Genomic DNA, 23,009 nt, shown 5'->3' on the forward strand with positions numbered 1-23,009 from the left:
TTTGCTCTGCATCTTCAAAGATGTTTATTTGTAATGAAAAAATCCTCATTCTATGTGTATCCTTCTGCTGTAAAATAATATTCAAACTTCCCATAGAAATAGGTTCTGAAGGACTTCTTGAAAAACACCATAACCTTTCACAGTTTTGCGCTGCCTTTTTTTTTTTTTTCCTGTTTGGAAAATAAACTCAATAGATGTCATTCACCTGTACATGTTTGGTGAACTTGAGTCAGGACCCTCCTCATAAACCCAACAAAAGCCCAAAAGTAAACTCTAGCCCACCCTGGGTCTCAAGCCTGTCCCGAGACTGGGAGTGAAGGAAGGTTTATATCCCAAAGCACATGATGAGAGTTGCCCATAGGAAAGAAAAGCTAGGTTCTCAGAAGAGATCGGAGAAGGCAATGGCACCCCACTCCAGTACTCTTGCCTGGAAAATCCCATGGACGGAGGAGCCTGGTAGGCTGCAGTCCATGGGGTCACTAGGAGTCGGACACGACTGAGCGACTTCACTTTCACTTTTCACTTTCATGCATTGGAGAAGGAAATGGCAAACCACTCCAGTGTTCTTGCCTGGAGAATCCCAGGGACAGGGGAGCCTGGTGGGCTGCCGTCTCTGGGGTCGCACAGAGTCGGACACGACTGAAGTGACTTAGCAGCAGCAGCAGCAGCAGCAGAAGAGATAGCAGAAAAGTGTGTTCTGCCAACCAAAATCAAAACTATGATTATACGTACTAATGGGTAGACTTTAGCTCTTCCACCAGCTCGCTCTGTACATTTTCCCTCCATGCCCTATGTACTCTTTCCTTTCCATTTCTCTTCAAGAAAATGGGAATGGGAATGATAGTAAGAGGACTTTGAATTATTTTCAATATAATTTTTAGGGAAGTCACTGACATATCTCCATAACAAACCTATTTTGGTAAAATTATACATGACAAATATAATATCTGATTGCCACACACTAGTTAGCAGCATTTAGCAGTATTACTAAATTTCAAGCACAGAAAAAGAGAATTTTACCCTCCCCCCAAAAAAATTGAGAATTACTGTTTTAACAGATAAAACTCCAGACTGCATTGCAAAGATCTGCCACACAAAATCTAATCATCATTTTATAACTATACTACTACGGTTTTTAAGAGCAAGAAACAAACCATTAATAAGGCAATCTTGCATGAGACATTTAAATTGACTTCATGCAAATAAAATAAGCAAATTGAATTTTCCAATTTACTCATTAGGCACTATATAGATGCATTTTGCATTCGCATCTTAAAAATGTAATAAGAGAAATTTCATCTCTGTGTGTCGCATGTGTCTGTTCCTGCTGAATTCCATACCAACTTGGATGATATTAAACAGAGAAATCGCACATCACTTCTTTTGTCTTTATTTTATTAGTATGTGGTCTTTCCAGGAGGTTGATTTTTTTTTTGTCTTAATTGAAGCATTCTGAAGTTTCTACACATTTCTATTTATATGAAACTTCTGGCATGAAAGTATCAAGGGAAAAAATTGAAATATTCATTCCCATGGTCCTCATCATAAGAAAGAAAGTTTTCACTGTTTCCTGACCTGACTTTGAGTATTTAGGGAAAATGCTCAATTTGTAGCTTTTAGCTAATGGCACTACAATGTCACACTCTCTGTTTAACATTCAGCTTTGTTAATCAAGAAAACCAGATTGGCTCTCTGCATGTTGATTAAATTGATTACAGCTGTAGGCCTTGATAGCATTTTTTTCAAGTTTCTCTAATTAATCAGACAATGCTTGATTAGTTTTTTCTGGTTTGAGGAGATAAACTGACTTCCTTGAGAATTTTCACCCCAAAATTATTCCCCTCCAACAAAAGGTAAAGGATAAGTGAGTCACTGCTTAGTTTTCCATGACGTTAAGACCTTTTATCTTCCAGTAACTAAAAAAAGAAAAGAAACTCTTTGAAAAGCTGATTAAAACATAATTTTAAATTTCTTTTCACACACTCCCATGACTATATCTCCTAAAATGAGAAGAGGCTATGTGTTCTCTCTGAGCTCTAAGCCAGGCCTCCCCTCTGTGGTAGAGCATCTTTTGATTTTTCCATTGTAACTATTCTTTGTCAGGTGGTATCAGTGAATTGTCAGACCTGACATTGCTGATGTCAGCCAGGAACCATTTTGCTTTCATACCCAGGCTAGTGGATGATGTGTTAAAAATAATAAGCCACCACCTATTTTTTTTAGTCATATCTATAGCATTAAAGCTGCTGTTGTTTATGCAAATGAAATCTTGACAATTTCCAGGAACTTTACCAACATTTATAAAGACCCAAAACGTTCTGCTTTCATCGCTGAAGTTGATATTTCCAATGGGGAAGGCTGCTAGGATCAGCTCAGATGGTGTGTGTTGGCATGAGGAAGGCACCCCATTTTCTTCCCTCCTCCTCCATTGGTTGAGAGACCAATTGAGACTTTTGTTTCCAGTAAGCACCTGTCAACCTAAAGCACTTTTTGGTAGATATTTTTAAGCTGTGTTTCAGAGGAGTTTTCTTATAGATGCCATCAAATTGGAAGCTACTGAAGAACAAGAATCTGCCTTTAAAAAGAAAAGTAATTTAAAAAAAATTTAGCCAAAGTAGAAAAATAGTTATGAGAAATAAGTCTTACTCTTCCATCCCCAACTTCACATTCCTCCTCGCAGATTAACAGTTTCTTGTGCACCTTTCAGAAACTTTCTATGCATATATAAGAAAATATGTTTTGTTTATGTGTTTTTTCATACTGTTCTGGAATCAAGATTGCAGGGAGAAATATCAGTAATCTCAGATATCCAGATGACACTACCCTGATGGCAGAAAGTGAAGAGGAATTAAAGAGCCTCTTGATGAAGGTGAAAGAGGACAGTGAAAAACTGGCTTAAAACTCAGCATTCAAAAAACGAAAATTATGGCATCCGGTCCTATCACTTCACAGCAAATAGATGGGGAAACAATGGAAACAGTGACAGACTTTATTTTCTTGGGCTCCAAAATCACTGTAGATGGTGACTGCAGCCATCAAATTAAAAGATGCTTGCTCCTTGGAAGAAAAGCTATGATCAACCTAGACAGCATATTAAAAAGGAGAGACATTACTTTGCCTACAGAGGTCTGTATAGTCATAGCTGTGGTTTTTCCAGTTGTCATGAATGTGAGAGCTGAATGATGATAAAGGCTGCTGCTGCTGCTACTAAATCACTTCAGTCGTGTCCAACTCTGTGCGACCCCAGAGACGGCAGCCCACCAGGCTCCCCTGTCCCTGGGATTCTCCAGGCAAGAATACTGGAGTGAGTTGCCATTTCCTTCTCCAATGCATGAAAGTGAAAAGTGAAAGTGAAGTCGTTCAGTCGTGTCCGACTCTGAGCGACCCCATGGACTGCAGCCTACCAGGCTTCTCCGTCCATGGGATTTTCCAGGCAAGAGTACTGGAGTGGGGTGCCATTGCCTTCTCCGTGATAAAGGCTGAGCACCAAAGAATTGATGCTTTTGAAATATGGTGCTAAAGAAGACTGTTGAGAGTCCCTTGAACTGCAAGGAGATCCAACCAGTCAATCCTAAAGGAAATCAGCCCTGACTATTCCTTGAAAGGACTGTGCTGAAGCTGAAACTCTAATACTTTGGCCACCTAATGCGAAGAGCTGACTCACTAAAGAAGACCCTGATGCTGGGAAAGATTGAAGGCAGTTGGAGAAGGGAACAACAGAGGATGAGATGGTTGGATGGTATCACAGACTCAATGGACATGAGTTTGAGCAAATTCTGGGAGATGGTGAAGGACAGTGAAGTGTGGCGTGCTGTAGTCCATGAGGTTGCAAAGCATCGGACACCACTCAGCAACTGAACAACAACAACAATGGATTTTTTGACATAAATGGGATAAAACTGTGTACTCTTCTACAATACAACTTGATTTTTAGATTTTTACTGAATAGGTTTTTTAACCTCTTTCTAAATTTTCACATGACAATCAAAACATTCTTCATTAGCCGCTGGATATTATTTAATTGTTTGGATATATCATAATATTTTCAGCAAGTTCTCTGCTTCTAGACGTTTCAGGGGTTTCCAGCTTTTTGTTACTGTAAACAATGCTATAGTAAATATCCTCACACACATATCTTTATGAGCTTGGGCAAATATATGTTTACAATAAGTTTTTTTTTTTCATTTTATTTAATTTTAAATAGTTATTTATTTTTGACTGCTCTGCATCTTCATTGCTTTGCACAGGCTTTCTCTAGTTGTGGCAAGTTGGGGTAGTCTTCAGTTGCAGCGTGTAGGCTTCTCTGGTTGTGGAATATGGGCTCCAAAGCACACCAGCTTCAGTAGTTGTGGTCCACGGGCTTATTTACCCTGAGGCATGTGGAATCCTTCCAGAACAGGAATGAAACTCATGTGTCTTGCACTGGCAGGTGGATTCTTAACCACTGGACCACCAGGGAAGTCCTACAGTAACTAGCTTCTAACAGTGAAATTACTTGGTCAAAGGTAATTTTGATAGGTATTACCAAATTGTTCACTAATTTACATCCCTTCAGCTCATACTGAGTATCATCAAACTTTAGGACTTTTGCCAAGCTGTTATGTGTCAATAGTATCTCATTTTAATTTGCATTTCTATAGCCATATACATGGCCAAGTATCTTCCCCTATCTGGAGGAGACAGGAGCATTTCTATCTTTTCTTCTCACTTGCCTATTCATGTCTTTGACTACTTCCCTGTCTTGTATTTGTTCAGTATCCTCATATATCCAATACACTGTTGGGCACAAGGATACTCAATAACTATTTGAATTTAACTTATATAACTTATGGGACACACAGAAAGAAGCTAGAACTTTCCTTGTTAGAGTGTTAAGATCCTTGAAGTATACTGCCATTTCTAGAGACCTTCACTCTCACAGGATTACAAAAACAAGATATATTCCTGGGAGATTGCTGTGTATTACAACAGCAGATGGATACAGTGGAAAGTGAATTTTGTCAAGGGGAAGGTTCTGTGTTCCTCATATGTGTTTTGAAACACATGTGAACTAAACTTCCTAAATGAAATTGTTCTTTCTTTCCTAGATTATCCAGCAAACTTCTAAATGACTTTTATGGCCCCCCTCTTATTCCCCACCATCCCATTCTCCACACAGACGCCACCATGATGCTTCTAAAATGCAAATCCAAGATTCTTCTGGCTTAAAAGCCTTCAGTAGATTCCCAGGGCCTTATAAATAAAGTAGGAATTGCTTAGCTTGTCGTTCAAAACCACTGCCTTCTTCAGTATTGTTGTATCTCCTCATTCAGCACATGTGTAAATACCCGTTGCCCATCACTTCACACTGCTAGAGGGACCTCAAACGCTCTACACCGTTCTACTGTGGTGCATGCCATTCCTTTTAGAACACCCTTCCATCTTCTCTTCTCTGTCTTGTGACCTCATTCTCGTACTTCAGAAGGAATCCTTTCATCAGTTTTGATAAACAGAAAAGTCCTTATCACAGCCCTCCTCCTAAGAGGTTCCCTGGGCTTACCTCTGTTTAGCAATAGTTACTTTACTGTCTTATAAATGTTGGTCTTAACAGTCTGTCTTCAGGAAACTGATTTCCTCAAGGGTAGGAGTCATGTCTTACTCGTCAATACACAGCACAAAGTCTGCAGCACTGCAGGGGCTTGATAAACATCTATTCAGTGTAAAATTATAAGGCAGCTAAGCTGATAATAGTCTGGAAAAGCCTTTTTTCCATGTTGTTTCAAGTAGATGGGATATTACTGTCACGTGTTATAGTTATATTTGATGGCTGATGCCTGGATTTGTGCCTCCAGAGTTGAATTACCTGCTATATCTAATGAGTCAATGTCTGTAAAATAATCTCAAGATGATATGTCATTAATATTTTCTTAACCTAAGGGAAAATACTGCCACACTGGAAAGATATTCAGTTCTGCAGAGAATGTATAAAGTATTTAGCAGAGTAAAATAATGATTTTTGTGATTTCTTATAGCACTGAACACTTAGGGGAGCCGGATTCTCTTTGTTTTATGGGTTTTCTTGCAAAGACATGGGCAGGAGAAGTCATTTTGTAGAGACCAGAAGAAAGAATATGATTTTCCTTTTGTATGACTGTTTGCTACATGTCTAAATAAACCTGGGTTTATATGAGATAAAAATACAGTACTTGTTTACATAACGCGTTTCCCAACTTTTGCTGCAGAAGAGACATAGTCCTATTCCAGATGTCGCCATAATGTAAACATCCTCTGGGAGCACTTTTATGATGAGAGAGGAAGAAGTATCTGGGAAGAATCATTCTCATAATGTTCTCAGCTAGCTGCCTTTTATGACTCCTGTTATTTCTCCTACTTCTCCCAGGGTGTGTTCTCCTAACCTCCTCTCTGGTTCTTCCTCAGAGAATGATCCGTTTTCCAATCTTTTCACTCTCACTTGTATATCTTTCTCGTGTAGCCTCAGCCTTCCTACAAGAATTTGTTCATTCATTCATTCAACAAACACTTATTGAGTATCTGTATCAAACCAAAGGTGAAGAAGACAGACACGATTGTCTGCCTTATGGATCTTACAGCCTGGCAGAGCCCCTGTGAAGGACACCCTCTCTCTCTGTGGATTCTGTCCACTGTTCTTTTCTTCTCCCTCGGGGCTGAGGGTGATGGGGGGAGATGGCGAAAGCCTTGGAATTCTAGACTATCCCTTTGGTTTCCCCATTCCCACCCTTACCTTTGTAATAAGCCCTTTCTTAAACCCTCCTCATATCATCCTAATTTGAGTGTACCAAGTGTTTTCTGCTGGAACGTTGACTGATTTTAAAGCTGCAGTAGAATTAGAACTCAGGCAGGGATTCTCTGAAGTAAAATTTGAGACAAAAGATGGAGAAAGTAAACTAGGTTTCTTAGTCCATTTAGGATGTTATAACAGTATACCATAGACTTGGTGGCTTATGAACAACAGAGATTTATTTCTGACTGTTCTGGAGGCTGAGATGTCCTAGATCAAAGTCCTGGCAGATTTTGTATTTTGTGAGAGCCCTCCTCGTGTTTCATAGACCGCTATCTTCACACTGTGACCTCATATGGCAGATGAGTCAAGACCCTCTAGGGCACTAAATCCCATTTGTGAGAGCTCCATTCTCATGACCTAAGCACCTCCCAAAGACCATACATCCAGACACCATCATAGTGGGAGTTAGATTTCATCTTGTGAATTTGGAGGTGATGTAAACATTCGGTCTATAGATTAGGCTATTATGGGGAAAGAGACGAAGTAAGGATGGGCTCTCCCTCTGACGCTTGGGGGTAGAGTGGCGGTAACAGTGAGGGGAGGCACAAAAATATGCTGTAGAGATAGTAAGGATCGGACTATACAGAGCTTTAAGAATTTGGGCTTTTTGTAGAATTTGGGCTTTTGCCCTAAGAGAAAATTTTAAAAAGCTCGCTCTGGATTCAAGGGAGTCCAGATTGGCTGGGGGAAGATTGCAGGGGAGAGATTCTAATAGCATAGAAGCAGATGATAGCAGATGGATGTGGAGCAGTGTCAGCATAAACAAGAGCTAAGACTGAGACCTGGTAATGGATCCTAAATATTTCTAACACATCATCACGTAGAAAAAAGAGCAAGACCTCAGATTCTTGATGTACTAAACCAAACTCCTATATCATCTCCCCAGTTTGCCAGTACATTCAGTTTGTACCACTACTGTTTTATTCCCAGAACCCGGACTTTAGGCGTCTTCATTCTCTCTTCAGACTGGCTTCTACCACGTGACAGGGAGTGTGGTCACCAGTGGCTTCTGAGTTTCGCTTCTTTGGGCGTCCATCTTCATTCTGGGACTGTCGCTCTTTTTCATATCCAGTTTCAGAAGTTCTAGGGAAGCACAGTGATTGACCCAGATTAAGTCAGGTGCTGAGCCTCTGGGCTCATGCAGGAACAGGATCATTCCAGATCATATGGCCAGAGGGAGCTGTTGCAAGGAGAGGGAGGGGAAGGAGTTCTGGATGGACAGTTCCTTAACTCTCTCCTACTGTGTCTTAGAGGAAGATTAAAATTGTTCTTTAGGAGCCCCAAGGGGTAGCTGTAGGAGAAGCGTGGAAATGAAATTAAATTTTTTCCCTCAGCATTAAGAAAAACTTTCTAATAGTCAAAGCTATTTGAAGATGAAATATGATCTTGGAAAGTAGTAAGTGCACAGTCAGTGATGGTAATTAAATCCATAGACTAGATAAGCACTTGGTGGAAATGTTGTAAAAGGCCTTCAAAATAAGAACACTGAGAAACTGGTTAGAGACCTCTGGCAGGAAACAACCAAAATGAAACGATAGCATCGTAATACTTATTCCAATCCCTCTTAAGAGACATACAGAAGAGTTCCCAATACAGAATTTGTGTTTCCAACTTATTGTTTGATCTTCCTGCTTCAAATGAGAGATGAATCCTATGAAGAAAAGCTATTAAGAACTCTTGGTGTATGTTTAAGTTTCAAAGAAAAAATAGAGTTTCTTAGTTTCTCTTATTACTAAAACATATTTATGAACCAATATTCTATTTTCTGAGGCAGACATTTAAATTTTTCTGCCTCAGCTGCAAAGCAGTAGATGTGTGTCCTCAGGCTGACCCCAAATTGTGTGTGTACCAAACACATATAAGAAAACAATAGTGTGTTGGTAGCAAGTAGAGAAAAAATAACATAGAGGCAAAATGGTTGCAATAGCAGCATTATTTATTGTTATGGAAAATTCCAACTCCAGGTGGTACTCAGTATGCTGGACTACCAGAAAGACTCTTCCATGCATTCGGTAAATATTGAGGAGGTGCCTGTTCTGTGCCAGGCATTTTGCTAGGTGCTCTTGAGAAACCTGTATGTAGCTCAGGAAGCAACATCAGAACTGGACATGAAACAGCAGACTTATTCCAAATAGGAAAAGGAGTACATCAAGGCTGTATATTGTCACCCTGCTTATTTAACTTATATGCAGAGTACATCATGAGAAACGCTGGGCTGGAAGAAGCACAAGCTAGAATCAAGATTGCCGGGAGAAATATCAATAACCTCAGATATGCAGATGACACCACCCTTATGGCAGAAAGTGAAGAGGAACTCAAAAGCCTCTTGATGAAAGTGAAAGAGGAGAGTGAAAAAGTTGGCTTAAAGCTCAACATTCAGAAAATTAAGATCATGGCATCTAGTCCCATCACTTCATGGCAAATAGATGGGGAAATAGTATACACAGTAGCTGACTTTATTTTTCTGGGCTCCAAAATCACTGCAGATAGTGATTGCAGCCATGAAATTAAAAGACACTTACTCCTTGGAATGGGCTCCTAGGTTATGACCAACCTAGACAGCATATTAAAAAGCAGAGACATTACTTTGTCCACAAAGGTCCATCTAGTCAAGGCTATGGTTTTTCCTGTGGTCATGTATGGATGTGAGAGTTGGACTATAAAGAAAGATGAGCGCTGAAGGATGGATGCTTTTGAACTGTGGTGTTGAAGAAGACTCTTGAGAGTCCCTTGGACTGCAAGGAGATCCAACCAGTCCATCCTAAAGGAGATCAGTCCTGGTTGTTCATTGGAAGGACTGATGCTGAAGCTGAAACTCCCAGTACTTTGGCCACCTGATGCGAAGAGCTTACTCATTTGAAAAGACCCTGATGCTGGGAAAGATTGAGGGCAGAAGGAGAAGGAGACGACAGCGAGTGAGATGGTTGGATGGCATCACCGACTCAATGGACATGGGTTTGAGTGGACTCCAGGAGTTGGTGATGGACAGGGAGGTCTGTTGTGCTGCAGTTCATGGGGTCGCAAAGAGTTGGACACAAAAGAGTGACTGAACTGAACTGAAAGTCAAGTGGGGGAGACTACATTCACTGAATGACGAAACAGATGAAGGTATAATTATGAGTTGAAATAAGAGCTCTTAATAAGAAAATCACAGTTGCTCTATTAGAAGAGGTAACAAAGGATCTCAGCTAGATTGGAGAGGGAACATCCAGAAAGACTTCTTAAGAGTGTGATGCTTGAGCCGAAATATGAAGGTTGGAGATGATTCCACCAGGATAAAAGGGGGGCGCGGTAGAAACCTGAGAGAGAGCATGGTATAGACAAGGGGGCACAGCCTGGTCAAAGGCCCTGTGATGGTAGGAGTGTAGTATACTCCAGGAATCAAGAGAAGCCCCGTGTGGCTGCAGCATGGTGAGTGAGAGGGACAGCAATTCAAGATGAGGTTAGAAAAACATGAAGAGATGAGGGGATCAGATCAGATCAGATCAGTCGCTCAGTCGTGTCCGACTCTTTGCGACCCCATGAATTGCAGCACGCCAGGCCTCCCTGTCCAACACCAACTCCCGGAGTTCACTGAGACTCACGTCCATCGAGTCAGTGATGCCATCCAGCCATCTCATCCTCTGTTGTCCCCTTCTCCTCCTGCCCCCAATCCCTCCCAGCATCAGAGTCTTTGCCAATCAGTCAACTCTTCGCATGAGGTGGCCAAAGTACTGGAGTTTCAGCTTTAGCATCATTCCTTCCAAAGAAATCCCAGGGCTGATCTCCTTCAGAATGGACTGGTTGGATCTCCTTGCAGTCCAAGGGACTCTCAAGAGTCTTCTCCAACACCACAGTTCAAAAGCATCAATTCTTTGGAGCTCAGCCTTCTTCACAGTCCAACTCTCACATCCATACATGACCACAGGAAAAACCATAGCCTCGAGCCGCAAAGGCCAAGATAATGATTCTGATCTTTCTCCTGAGCTTCCCAATGAGACTGAAGGGTTTTAAAAAGAGGTTGACATAATCAGATTAGCATTTTGGTCATAGTGTGGAGAACAGTGAGGTGAAGCTAGAATGAACAACTCTAAAGGGGATAAATTAAGAGCTTTTACTACAGAACAGGAGGCAAGGTAGTCGCTTGGACTTTGGTTGTGGAAGAAGAGATGGTGAGAAAGGTGGATTCAGAAGGCATATAGGAGGAAAATTGACAGAACTTTTCATAAGAGCCTTGAGAATGTTCCACTTCACAGTCCCTTCCTCGAAGACAGGGGTCATTCAACTATAGTTTATGGGCCAAATCCTGCCATGGTGGAATTTTTTTTTTTTTTTTTTTTTTTGTGAATAAGATTTTTCTTGGAAAACAGCCATGCCACTCATTTACTTATTGTTTATATCTCCTTTCACACTACAGCAACAGAGTTGAATAGTTGTGATGTATTTACCATCTGGTCCTTTACAAAAAACTTTGCCAACCATGGGTTTTATGCTTCAGAAACATCATCTCTGTGATAGTCCAAGGTACGGAAGTTCTTAAGTCAGGGTCCAGAAGTCCATGAATGGGCTTCAGCTGATTTCTGACGTACTAAAATCAAAAGCAAAATTTGTTATTTTTGGTCATTTTTCTTTGTTATTTTTGGTCATTTGGTTATTTTTCTGGGAAAATGGTGGTTTTTGTTTGTTTGTTTGTTTTAACCAGCTTTTAAAAGAATCTATGAATTCTCCCCAAAGTAAGATGCTTCCTAGTCATCTCCCCAGTCAGTTCCATGGCCACAATTTTTGAAACCCAGAGTGCTTTCAGTGAATAATAAATGTGCACTGGTACCAAATGATAAATATCAATAAGTAGTGGATAGAAATGTCTGCAAGTTGCTTAATCCCTAAGAGAAGATCTCCTGTATATGTATCTTACACTGAACTATCTTCTCTGACCGAGGACTTTTGATAGTAGGTACCTCAGTCCTATAAACGAGAGCTATGTAATAATTGTCTTGTTTTAGATTTCTCAAATAATTACTCCCCCTAATAAATACTTAAATGTATACAAGATTGTAGGCAGTCTCCTTAGAAGGGAATTTCTTTAATGAATAAACAGATAAGCTGATCAGCCCATGTCATTTTCTGTTGCTTAGAATGTTTCTTCCATCTGACTATGAGCTTTCTGATTACCCAGGGTCTGACACAGAAGTCACTAAACACAGCAGTTTAGTAAGTGTTTACCATATATGTGAAGGGCTTCCCTGGTGGCTCAGATGGAAGAGAATCTGTCTGCAATGCAGGAAACCTGGGTTCAGTCTCTGAGTTGGGAAGATCCCCTGTAGAAGGGAATGGCTACTCATGCAGTATTCTTTCCTGGACAGTTCCTTGGACAGAGGAGCTTGGCAGGTGTGTAAAATTCTCTTGTAAACATAATCTTGTTTTTAAGTGAAGAAACTGAAACCATACTCTAAAGTGAGGACATTATCCTCAGTTATAAACATATCTAAGTCATTTCTGATTCAGTTAAAGCTCACTCCCCCACTTTAAAAATCTAACATGCAAGTTGAATGAAAAGAGCATGGTATTGGCAGGGAGGGTGAGATTTTAATGTTAGATAAATTTGTCTGTCGTGAGGATTCACAAGATGGTATTTATTCTTCATCTACACTAGATTTGTATGTGATTTAAAGTGAACCCATGTCTTGACTCTTGAATAAAACACACCTTCTGGTGACAGAGGTGCTCCCCATGTATAGATGTGCCTGCAAGCCCTTTCTCTTCAGTTCCAAGAGGAGGGGCAGGTGTGGGAGGCCTGCCTGGGTTCATGAGGAAAGCAGGAATAGGAAGTAGCTCCCCAACCTGCTCAGAGAGCAAGCCTGACTGAAGAGGATATTCTGCACCACAGGAGCTGGGGGTTTTCTCTACAGATGGATAGGATCTGTCCTTGAGAGAAAAGGTTTCTAGTCAGAGCTGAAGGAGCCAAACAAAACAGAGTATCAAGTCCAAACAACGTGGAAATGCGAGACAAAGAGCAGGAGCAGGTTCCAGCCCATAGGCAGCCGGAGTGAGAAGCAGGCCAAGGACATGGTTCAGAACTGAGCTAGGGCTTGACATGTGTGAGTGAGCCTGAACTGACATTCCCCCATCCCTAGATGTTTGTGGCATGCTTCTGAGAAGACAGAGGCTTAAATAAATTGATCAAGGTTCAAGACAATGACTTAGCATTAAATATCTCCTATAAAAATATAAACATGGAAGGTATAGGTGCTAGACTACACATTTCTGCTTATTAACAAGTCACCCCATAAAAATAGATTGCTTTTTAAAAAATGAAATTATTAAATAAGATATTAGTTCTTATCTCTCAGATTGGAAAGTATTAAAAACTTGACTACATAGTATTGTGACATGTCTTTGGGAAATGAGCACTCTCAGATGTTGCTGGTGGGAATGCTGAAGGGTACAATCGTTGTAAAGAAAATTTGTCAGTATCTAACAAAGCCGAGTATGCATTTACCTTTTGTTGCAGGAATCCCACTTCCAGCAATTTACCTTGAAGATGTATCTTCAAGTATACAAAAATAGAAATGCCCAAAGTTATTCATTATAGCATGAATTGCAGTAATCACAAAATATTTAAAACTTCCCCAAAGAAAGGAGAGTGGTGAAATAAATGTATGCCACATCGTGGAGTGGGTTTCCCAGGTGGCTCAGTGGTAAAGAATCTGCCTGCCAATGGAGGAGACCCAGGAGATACAGGTTCGATCTCTGGGTTGGGAAGATCCCCTGGAGGAGGAAATGGCCCACTCCAGTATTCTTGCCATCCAGGGACAAAGGAACATAGTGGTAGTGGGCTACAACCCATAGGGTCGCAGAGGCTCAAATATGACTGAACACACACACACACAAGTGCGAGTAGTGGGCAGCTGTTTAAAAAAAAAAGAGAGGACATTCTCTATGAATTGGTATGAATAATTTCCCAGATATATTTTAAGTTGGAAAAAAATGAAAGTGCAAAAGAGTGATTATAGTATTGTACCTTTTGCATTAGAAAGAAGAGGAATGGAAAAATAGATGTGTATCAGCTGAATTTTTGCAAAAAGAACGGTAGAGATACCAAAACTAATGAAATTGATTACCTCTGGAGGAGTGGGTAGGGATGGTGTTGAAGTGATGAGGGGATAGAAACAAACTGGAAGGGATGAGAGAAATCTGTTCACCGAACTATGTCTCTCTGTGAACGTCTGACTTTTGAACTATTAATATTTTAATACATACTCTCAGCAAAAGTAATAAAAATCAAGGGGAAAGACCTAAAATATAACACAAACAGAAGCAAATGACACTAGCTGTATTTCAAATGAATAATATAACCACACTGAAGTGGTAGGTTGGGGGACACATATATACACGTGACAGAGTGATGTTGATGCGTGGCAAAAACCATCACAGTACTGTAAAGTAATTATTCTCCAATTAAAATAATATTAATAATATGGTAATAATGATCTAATACTACTACTCATATTAGCAATGTTTAACATACTACTTATAAAAATAATAGCAGTTAAAAAAAAAAGTACTAGCCTGAGTAAATTTTGAACATGGTATTTTGACTGAAGATAAAAAGAACCGTAAACAGAATCCCAGAGAGTAGGTTTGGTGTGTTTATTGGCTGTTTTGTTTGCTTAAGAATTCTGAAACTACTTTTGGTGTGTTCTGTACTCCAGAAAATAAATATACTGAGGCTAATGGAAGGCAGTTTCCCAAGTGTCAGAAGGGAGTTACAAATACAGAAAAGGGAAAAATGAAAATGACTCTGTGGTATTATATTAGTATTAAAGAAATCAATATGAGCGCATGGTTATAGATTGGGGGCCATCAAACATTTTCTGTAAAAGGCAAGATAACAGATATTTAAACTCTGAATCATAGCGCAAAAGCTGTCATAGATGGTATATAAACTGATGAACATGGCTGTATTGCAATGAAACTTTATTTATGGACACTGAAATGTGAATTTTATATAAATTCCATGTATCACAAAACATTACTATTTTAATTGTTTTCAACTATTAAAATATATTAAAATTATTTTTGGTTTACAGGTCTTATAAAAGCAGGCTGTGGGCCAGATGTGGCCCATGGGCATATTTTACCAACCCTTGATAGAGAGATGATGATAGGTAGATAGCAAATGTGACCAAATGTTTAAATTGGAGTCTGTCTGAAGGATGATATAGTTCTCTGTACTGTTATTGAACCTTTTCTATAAATCTGAAATTACTTTTAAGGTATTTTTTTAATTTATTTTTTTATTGAAGGATACTTGCTTTACAGAATGTTGTTTTTTGTCAAACCTCAGCATGATAAGATTTTTTTTTTGATGTGACCATTTTTAAAGTCTTTATTAAATTTGTTACAATATTGCTTCTGTGTTTTTATTTTTTGGCCACAAGGCATTTGGGCAATCTCAGCACCCCAAACAGAAGTTAAACCTGCACCCTCTGTATTGGAAGGCAAAGGCTTAACCACTGGACTGCCAGGGAAGTCCCTGAAATTACTTTAAAACAAGCAAAAAAAAAAATCACAAAAATAATAACTCTGTACTTTTTATAGCTACTGTTGACAAAAAAAAAAAAGGCAACATTAACCAAATCATTGGCCTAAGAAGTAATGTCTTACTTCTTTTACAGCATCTTCTTTTTCCTGGATGTCCGTGGACCATGGCTAGAAGCTACTACGGCCATTGTATCAAGTTTCTAATTTGTCGCTTAGGGGGTTATTTTTCTCCTGTTCATCCTTGCTCTCCATCTCTCTTAACGAGTAATGAGGTCGCTGGGCTGGTAATTTGTATGTGACCTTGTAATTTTCTACAATGTAGTAATTTTTTGGTCTGCTATAATTAAATGGACTTAAAAAAAAAAGGTGCTTATCAGAAAATGCCCCATTAGCTTGGAAATCTGTGACATATCCTTTCTGGTGTCCTTAATGTATTATTTTAAAATTCAGTTTCACAGCAAACTCACTTTGCTTATTTCACTAGCCATAACCTGGTGATAGCCAAGGTGAAGAGTGAGCAAAAGTATCTTCAGTTCAGTTCAGTCACTCAGTCGTGTCTGACTCTTTGCGACCCCATGAATCGCAGCACTCCAGGCCTCCCTGTCCATCACCATCTCCCGGAGTTCACTCAAACTCACGTCCATCGAGTCAGTGATGCCATCCAGCCATCTCATCCTCTGTCGTCCCCTTCTCCTCCTGCCCCCAATCCCTCCCAGCATCAGAGTCTTTTCCAATGAGTCAGCTCTTCACATGAGGTGGCCAAAGTACTGGAGTTTCAGCTTTAGCATCATTCCTTCCAAAGAAATCCCAGGGCTGATCTCCTTCAGAATGGACTGGTTGAATCTCCTTGCAGTCCAAGGGACTCTCAAGAGTCTTCTCCAACACCACAGTTCAAAAGCATCAATTCTTCAGAGCTCAGCCTTATTCACAGTCCAACTCTCACATCCATACATGACCACAGGAAAAACCATAGCCTTGACTAGACGAACCTTTGTTGGCAAAGTAATGTCTCTGCTTTTGAATATGCTGTCCAGGTTGGTCATAAGTTTCCTTCCAAGGAGTAAGTGTCTTTTCATTTCATGGCTGCAGTCACCATCTGCAGTGATTTGGGGGCCCAAAAAAATGAAGTCTGACACTGTTTCCACTGTTTCCCCATCTATTTCCCATAAAGTGATGGGACTGGATGCCATGATCTTCGTCTTCTGAATGTTGAGCTTTAAGCCAACTTTTTCACTCTCCACTTTCACTTTCATCAAGAGGCTTTTTAGTGCCTCTTCACTTTTTGCCATAAGGGTGGTGTCATCTGCATATCTGAGGTTATTGATATTCCTCCTGGCAATCTTGATTCTAGCTTGTGCTTCTTCCAGCCCAGTGTTTCTCATGATGTACTCTGCATATAAGTTAAATAAGCAGGGTCCCTTTTCCTATTTGGAACCAGTCTGTTGTTCCATGTCCAGTTCTAGCTGTTGCTTCCTGACCTGCATTTAGGTTTCTCAAGAGGCAGGTCAGGTGGTCTGGTATTCCCATCTCTTTCAGAATTTTCCACAGTTTATTGTGATCCACACAGTCAAAGGCTTTGGCATAGTCAATAAAGCAGAACTAGATGTTTTTCTGGAACTCTCTTGCTTTTTCCACGATCCAGCAGATGTTGGCAATTTGATCTCTGGTTCCTCTGCCTTTTCTAAAACCAGCTTGAACATCAGGAAGTTCACGGTTCACATATTGCTGAAGCCTGGCTTGGAGAATTTTGAGCATGACCTTACTAGTGTGTGAGATGAGTGCTTAAGATAATACAAATATGAACTGGATAATTTTTACATTAAGATACTTTTTATACAAGAAGAGTAAATGACTTGCAAAGAAAACCTCTATTGTACAGACTTGAAATCATTCTACAGTTCTTTGCTGGTTTAATTCCAACAGAATCCAGTCTTGCCTCGGTTTATCATTGTAGGTAAAGCCATTCTGTTAACTCCATTGATAATGAAGATGGTATTAGTCATAGCTGAAATTTTTTGAGTGCAGCTCTATATCCAGATCCACACCAAATGTTTTTCATCCTTTTTTTTTTCATTTAATCTTAACCAAAAAAAAAAAAAAAAAAACGAGTAACAGTTATCTCTTTTTTTATAGATAAGGCCTAGCAATGTTATAAATGACTTGGCGAAGTTCTTATATTTAGGAAACATGGGGCCAGGATTGGCCTGGGGAGCCAGTCCTCTTAGTTTCTTGTTGGGACTCTCTCCCATTGTAGACAAAGACAGCAGGAAATGCAGACATTTAGAAAGAAAATTTGGGGTCATGAGGACATGTCCCCTTTGAGAAGAACAAGGTCAGTGATACAGAGCGCTAACATCAATGCAAGAAACAGAATTCACTTTGGAAAATCCTTCACATTCCCTTTCATGCTCTGTTCCCACAAGGAAGCTCAGTAGCGAGTTTAGAGATGAGAAAGGCTTGAATTAGAACACGCAGTGATTCATGCCTTCCGAATGTCACTGACTTGCGTCACCCCCACCAGGTATCTGCTAAAGGAACAGGGAGACAGAAGAATGGAAAGAAGGAAAATAAAGAGACTGGGAAATGAGGTTGGAAGTTGTAGGCAGAGGGACGGGGAATGGAGGGCAGAGGGAGGTGCTTTATGGAGTGGTTTTGCCCCCATTCACACTGGGAGAACTGAAGTACTGAGCCACTCAAGGGCCCAACGGCCCTCTCTCCTCTTTTGCCCTCCCCTGCCCCAATGCCTGGAGTAAATGCATACCAGCTCCCACCATCATGGCTGGTCCAGACAGCTCCAAGACTAACTTCTCTTCTGAATCACTGAGTGGATTCTTGTCATCCATGACATGTGACTGGTGGCTTTGTCAGGCTTTCTTATGCAAAGGTCCTAAGGAGCTTTATCTCTGTATTTCTTCTGACTCGTTTAAATAAGTTTCTCAGGTGAGTGGAGCTGTGCTATAGTTGAAGATTAATACTATGTTTTTCAAAGGAATTGTGGTCATCATTAAGATGGTATGTTTTTGAACAACTAGTTAGTGAAGTAACTGACTTTGTATTTACAGATTTATAAAACTGAATATTAATTTCTGTATATCTTATTTTCTGAAGTATGAAGGAGGAAAAATGTTTCTTTGTGGAAGCCCCAGGGAGTTAAAAATCCAGGGGAAAGGTAAAAATCTATATATATGGAACTACAAACATGTGGTTCATTTTTTTCTTCTTTTCCTTTTAGGGACTGGTTAAATATGCTGAGCCCACCAATTGTTCCTCCCAGTCAAGAGTCTGCAGAGCGGCATCAGGATTCTTCTGGAAGCTTGAGTGTTCAAGGTGGGAATATGAAAAATGCCAAGCATAAAAAAATAAAAATAATTAACTATAAATAGAGAAAATTTGAGATTCCACTATTTTTATTAAATGATAATCACTTAGACTCACGCATTGAAAATGAGGTAATCTGTGCCTCATTTTATAGGGTGATAGGTTCTTTGCAACTAAAAGGAATTTAAAAGAGAAATTGTTCTTGTTCTCCTGAAGGTTAATCCCTGGGCAAAATATAATTTAAAGCATAAGAGCATGGCTTTGGTGTCAAATTGACCTTCATCTGAATTCCAGCTCTAGCAATTCCTGCTGTGTGACTTTTATGAATTTCAGTTTTATAAAATAAGACTAATAATAGATGGTGCCCACCTGCAAGCTTTTCATGAAGATTCAGTGAGGTGTACTGTATATGAAACGTTTGGAATAACGCCTACAAAATGCCAGCTGTTAGTACTGTTACAAGGTAGACCAAATATTCCATGTTTTTGTTAATACAGAGATACAGCCTTTTCATTAAAGCAGAGGCTGACACGGAGTTATAATGGGTTGTATTAGTAATGGAAAAATTTGAAGGAAGCAGGAATGAAAATTTGCCTGGGGTTCTCTTTGTTGATGACAGCCTCTAAGATGAACCATTTAGATTCTGACTGTGAGCAGGGAACGTGACTGTCAGGAGTGTTGTAGAGGAGGAACAGAAAAGAATCTTTAGTGGAATCAGAGGGCTTGAGATGGGAGGGGTGGGGAGAGATCTAAAATGCATAATCGGAATGACAGACATCAGAGTGGGACTCCCTGAGATCGTTTTCCAAGTTGGATTGTAAAGATGGGTGCCCTCTGTCTATAGTCTCTTAAAAAAAAAAAAAAAAGGAACTGAAACCAGGATAAATTTCTCTAACAAAGTTGCCAGTTTTATTTTTTTCCCTAACTGCCCCAGGGAAAAAGTGGAGCGTCCCATTTTTCTTCAGGTACGGAGAATCCAGAGTGAGAGCTCATACATCTGAGTTGTGCATTTTGGCCGCCCAAGTGATGGCACTGTCACTGTGATTTACTGTCTGAAATAGATGATGCCCCTCAAATTGAGACTCTGTTTAGAGGTGCACGTTTATAATTACTTATGACAGAAAAACAGAATCTTGGCTGTCAGGAGGAGACCTTGCTGTGAGGGAACAAATAATATGTTATGTGAAGTGTCCTGCATAAGCCACAGGAACTGAGAATGTGGTCCTTAAGCAGAGGCACTGAAGACCTATGGTGCTGATGAGTGGCCGAAAGGATGTCTTAAAGTTGCCTTTGCAAAGTGGTGTTTTGACAGCAGGGGCTCAAATTATGTTGAAGGTAAATAAATTTGCATCGAAGAAAAAGAAACACATTAAATTCAGAGGACTGTAGAAACATTCTGGCCACTATTAACCAGATCTGGCACCCCTTCTCCCTGTTACCCTAGATCTCCATTTCTGAGCCTTTCCCTTTTCTGATAGGCTTAGATAGTTTGTAGCTAATTAAGACCATCAAAAAGTAGTGTTTCTTAATTTGCTTAATCTTTACGTGTCATTGACTTCATTTTAAACAACATAGCATACACTGAACTTGTTTCCGTCTGTTCTAATAAAATGTTTGTCAAAGGAAAATACTGGGCTCAAGCCTCAGGTATGTATCATCAGAAGGAAGGGGCCACACAGGTGTGGCAGTCTGGGAATCTTCCTAGGTTCCTGTTGCTCGGTATTTATTATTAATTATTAACTCAGCTTTTAATATATGCCAGTCACTGTGCTCAGTGGTTGATTTAGTGGTTGATTTTGTCTTTTAGAGAAAGACAAGTATTGTATGTTGTCACTTATGTGTGTAATCTAAAATTTGATACAAATGAACTATTTACAAAACAGAAACAGTCTCACAGACACAGAAAACAAACTTATGGTTAACCAAAGGGGAAGGTGGGATGGGGGGTAAGTTAGGAGTTTGGGATTAACATATAAAAACTACTGTATATAAAATAGGTTAACAACAAGGTCCTACTGTATAGCACAGGGAATTATATTCATTGTCTTCTAATAAACTATAATAGGAATTTGAAAAAGAATATATATATATATAATATGTTTATATACATATATATGTTTGAATCACTGTACATCAGAAACTAACACAGCATTGTAAATCACTATACTTCAGTTGTAAAAAATGTAAAAAAAAAAATCAGTCCTCATAGCAGCACAATGAAGAAGATACTATTTTTGTATATGCAGTTGTTATTTTTACAGCCAGAGAAACTGAGACTTGGAAGCCCTTGAATAATTTGCCCAAGGTTAGTCATTGGCAGAGCTGAGATTGAAATACAAGCAGCCTGGCCCCAGAGCCCAACCACTGTTTTCAGTTTTTAATTTTTTTTTGGTTTCAGTTCATTTCAGTCGCTCAGTCATGTCTGACTCTTTGCGACCCCATGAATCGCAGCACGCCAGGCCTGCCTGTCCATCACCAACTCCTGGAGTTCACCCAAACTCATGTGCATCGAGTAAATGATGCCATCCAGCCATCTCATCCTCTGTCGTCCCCTTCTCCTCCTGCCCCCAATCCCTCCCAGCACCAGGGTCTTTTCCAGTGAGTCAACTCTTCACATGAGGTGGCCAAAGTATTGGAGTTTCAGCTTCAGCATCAGTCCTTCCAATGAACACCCAGGACTGGTCTGCTGTAGGATGGACTGGTTGGATCTCCTTGCAGTCCAAGGGACTCTCAAGAGTCTTCTCCAACACCACAGTTCAAAAGCATCAATGCTTCAGCGCTCAGCTTTCTTCACAGTCAAACTCTCACATCCATACATGACCACTGGAAAAACCATAGCCTTGACTAGATGGACCTTTGTTGGCAAAGTAATAGCTCTGCTTTTGAATATGCTATCTAGGTTGGTCATAACTTTCCTTCTAAGGAGTAAGCGTCTTTTAATTTCATGGCTGCAGTCACCATCTGCAATGATTTTGGAGCCCAGAAAAATAAAGTCTGACACTGTTTCCACTGTTTCCCCATCTATTTCCCATGAAGTGATGGGACCAGATGCCATGATCTTCGTTTTCTGAATGTTGAGCTTTAAGCCCACACTTTCACTTTCATCAAGAGGCTTTTTAGTTCCTCTTCACTTTCTGCCATAAGGGTGGTGTCATCTGCATATCTGTGGTTATTGATATTTCTCCCAGCAATCTTGATTCCAGCCTGTGCTTCTTCCAGCCCAGCGTTTCTCATGATGTACTCTGCATATAACTTAAATAAGCAGGGTGACAGTATACAGCCTTGACGAACTCCTTTTCCTATTTGGAACCACTCAGTTGTTCCATGTCCAGTTCTAACTGTTGCTTCCTGACCTGTATACAGGTTTCTCAAGAGGCAGGTCAGGTGGTCTGGTATTCCCATCTCTTTCAGAATTTTCCATAGTATATTGTGATCCACACAGTCAAAGGCTTTGGCATAGTCAATAAAGCAGAAATAGATGTTTTTCTGGAACTCTCTTGCTTTTTCTATGATCCAGCAGATGTTGGCAATTTGATCTCTGGTTCCTCTGCCTTTTCGAAAACCAGCTTGAACATCTGGAAGTTCACAGTTCACATATTGCTGAAGCCTGGCTTGGAGAATTTTGAGCATTACTTTACTAGTGTGTGAGAGGAGTGCAATTGTGCAGTAGTTTGAGCATTCTTTGTCATTGCCTTTCTTTGGGATTGGAATGAAAACTGACCTTTTCCAGTCCTGTGGCCACTGCTGAGTTTTCCACATTTGTTGGCATATTGAGTCAGCACTTTCACAGCATCATCTTTCAGGATTTGAAATAGCTCAACTGGAATTCCATCACCTCCACTAGCTTTGTTCATAGTGATGCTTTCTAAGGCCCATTTGACTTCACATTCCAGGATGTCTGGCTCTAGGTGAGTGATCACACCATCGTGATTATCTTGGTCGTGAAGATCTTTTTTGTACAGTTCTTCTGTGTATTCTTGCCACCTCTTCTTAATATCTTCTGCTTCTGTTAGGTCCATACCATTTCTGTCCTTTATCGAGCCCATCTTTGCATGAAATGTTCCCTTGGGATCTCTAATTTTCTTGAAGAGATCTCTAGTCTTTCCCATTCTATTGTTTTCCTCTGTTTCTTTGCATTGATTGCTGAGGAAGGCTTTCTTATCTCTCCTTGCTATTCTTTGGAACTCTGCATTCAAATGGGAATATCTTTCCTTTTCTCCTTTGCTTTTCACTTCTCTTCTTTTCACAGCTATTTGTAAGGCCTCCTCAGACAGCCATTTTGCTTTTTTGCATTTCTTTTTCTTGGGGATGGTCTTGATTCCTGTCTCCTGTACAATGTCACAAACGTCCGTCCATAGTTCATCAG

General features: G+C 40.1%; 1 protein-coding gene across 4 annotated transcripts in view; it reads left to right on the forward strand.

The window, feature by feature from the left end:
* Nucleotides 1–23,009, forward strand: part of CFAP20DC (CFAP20 domain containing) — a 268,987-nt gene that overhangs the window by 232,680 nt on the left and 13,298 nt on the right. For all 4 annotated transcript variants that reach the window (XM_070776415.1, XM_070776414.1, XM_070776413.1 and 1 more), the window contains one exon: nucleotides 18,558–18,652. In XM_070776415.1, the coding sequence (XP_070632516.1) occupies nucleotides 18,558–18,652 (95 nt within the window). The remainder of the gene's footprint in view (nucleotides 1–18,557; nucleotides 18,653–23,009) is intronic.

The sequence above is a fragment of the Bos indicus genome, chromosome 22, assembly GCF_029378745.1.
Source record: "Bos indicus isolate NIAB-ARS_2022 breed Sahiwal x Tharparkar chromosome 22, NIAB-ARS_B.indTharparkar_mat_pri_1.0, whole genome shotgun sequence".
NCBI classification, from domain to species: Eukaryota; Metazoa; Chordata; class Mammalia; order Artiodactyla; family Bovidae; genus Bos; species Bos indicus.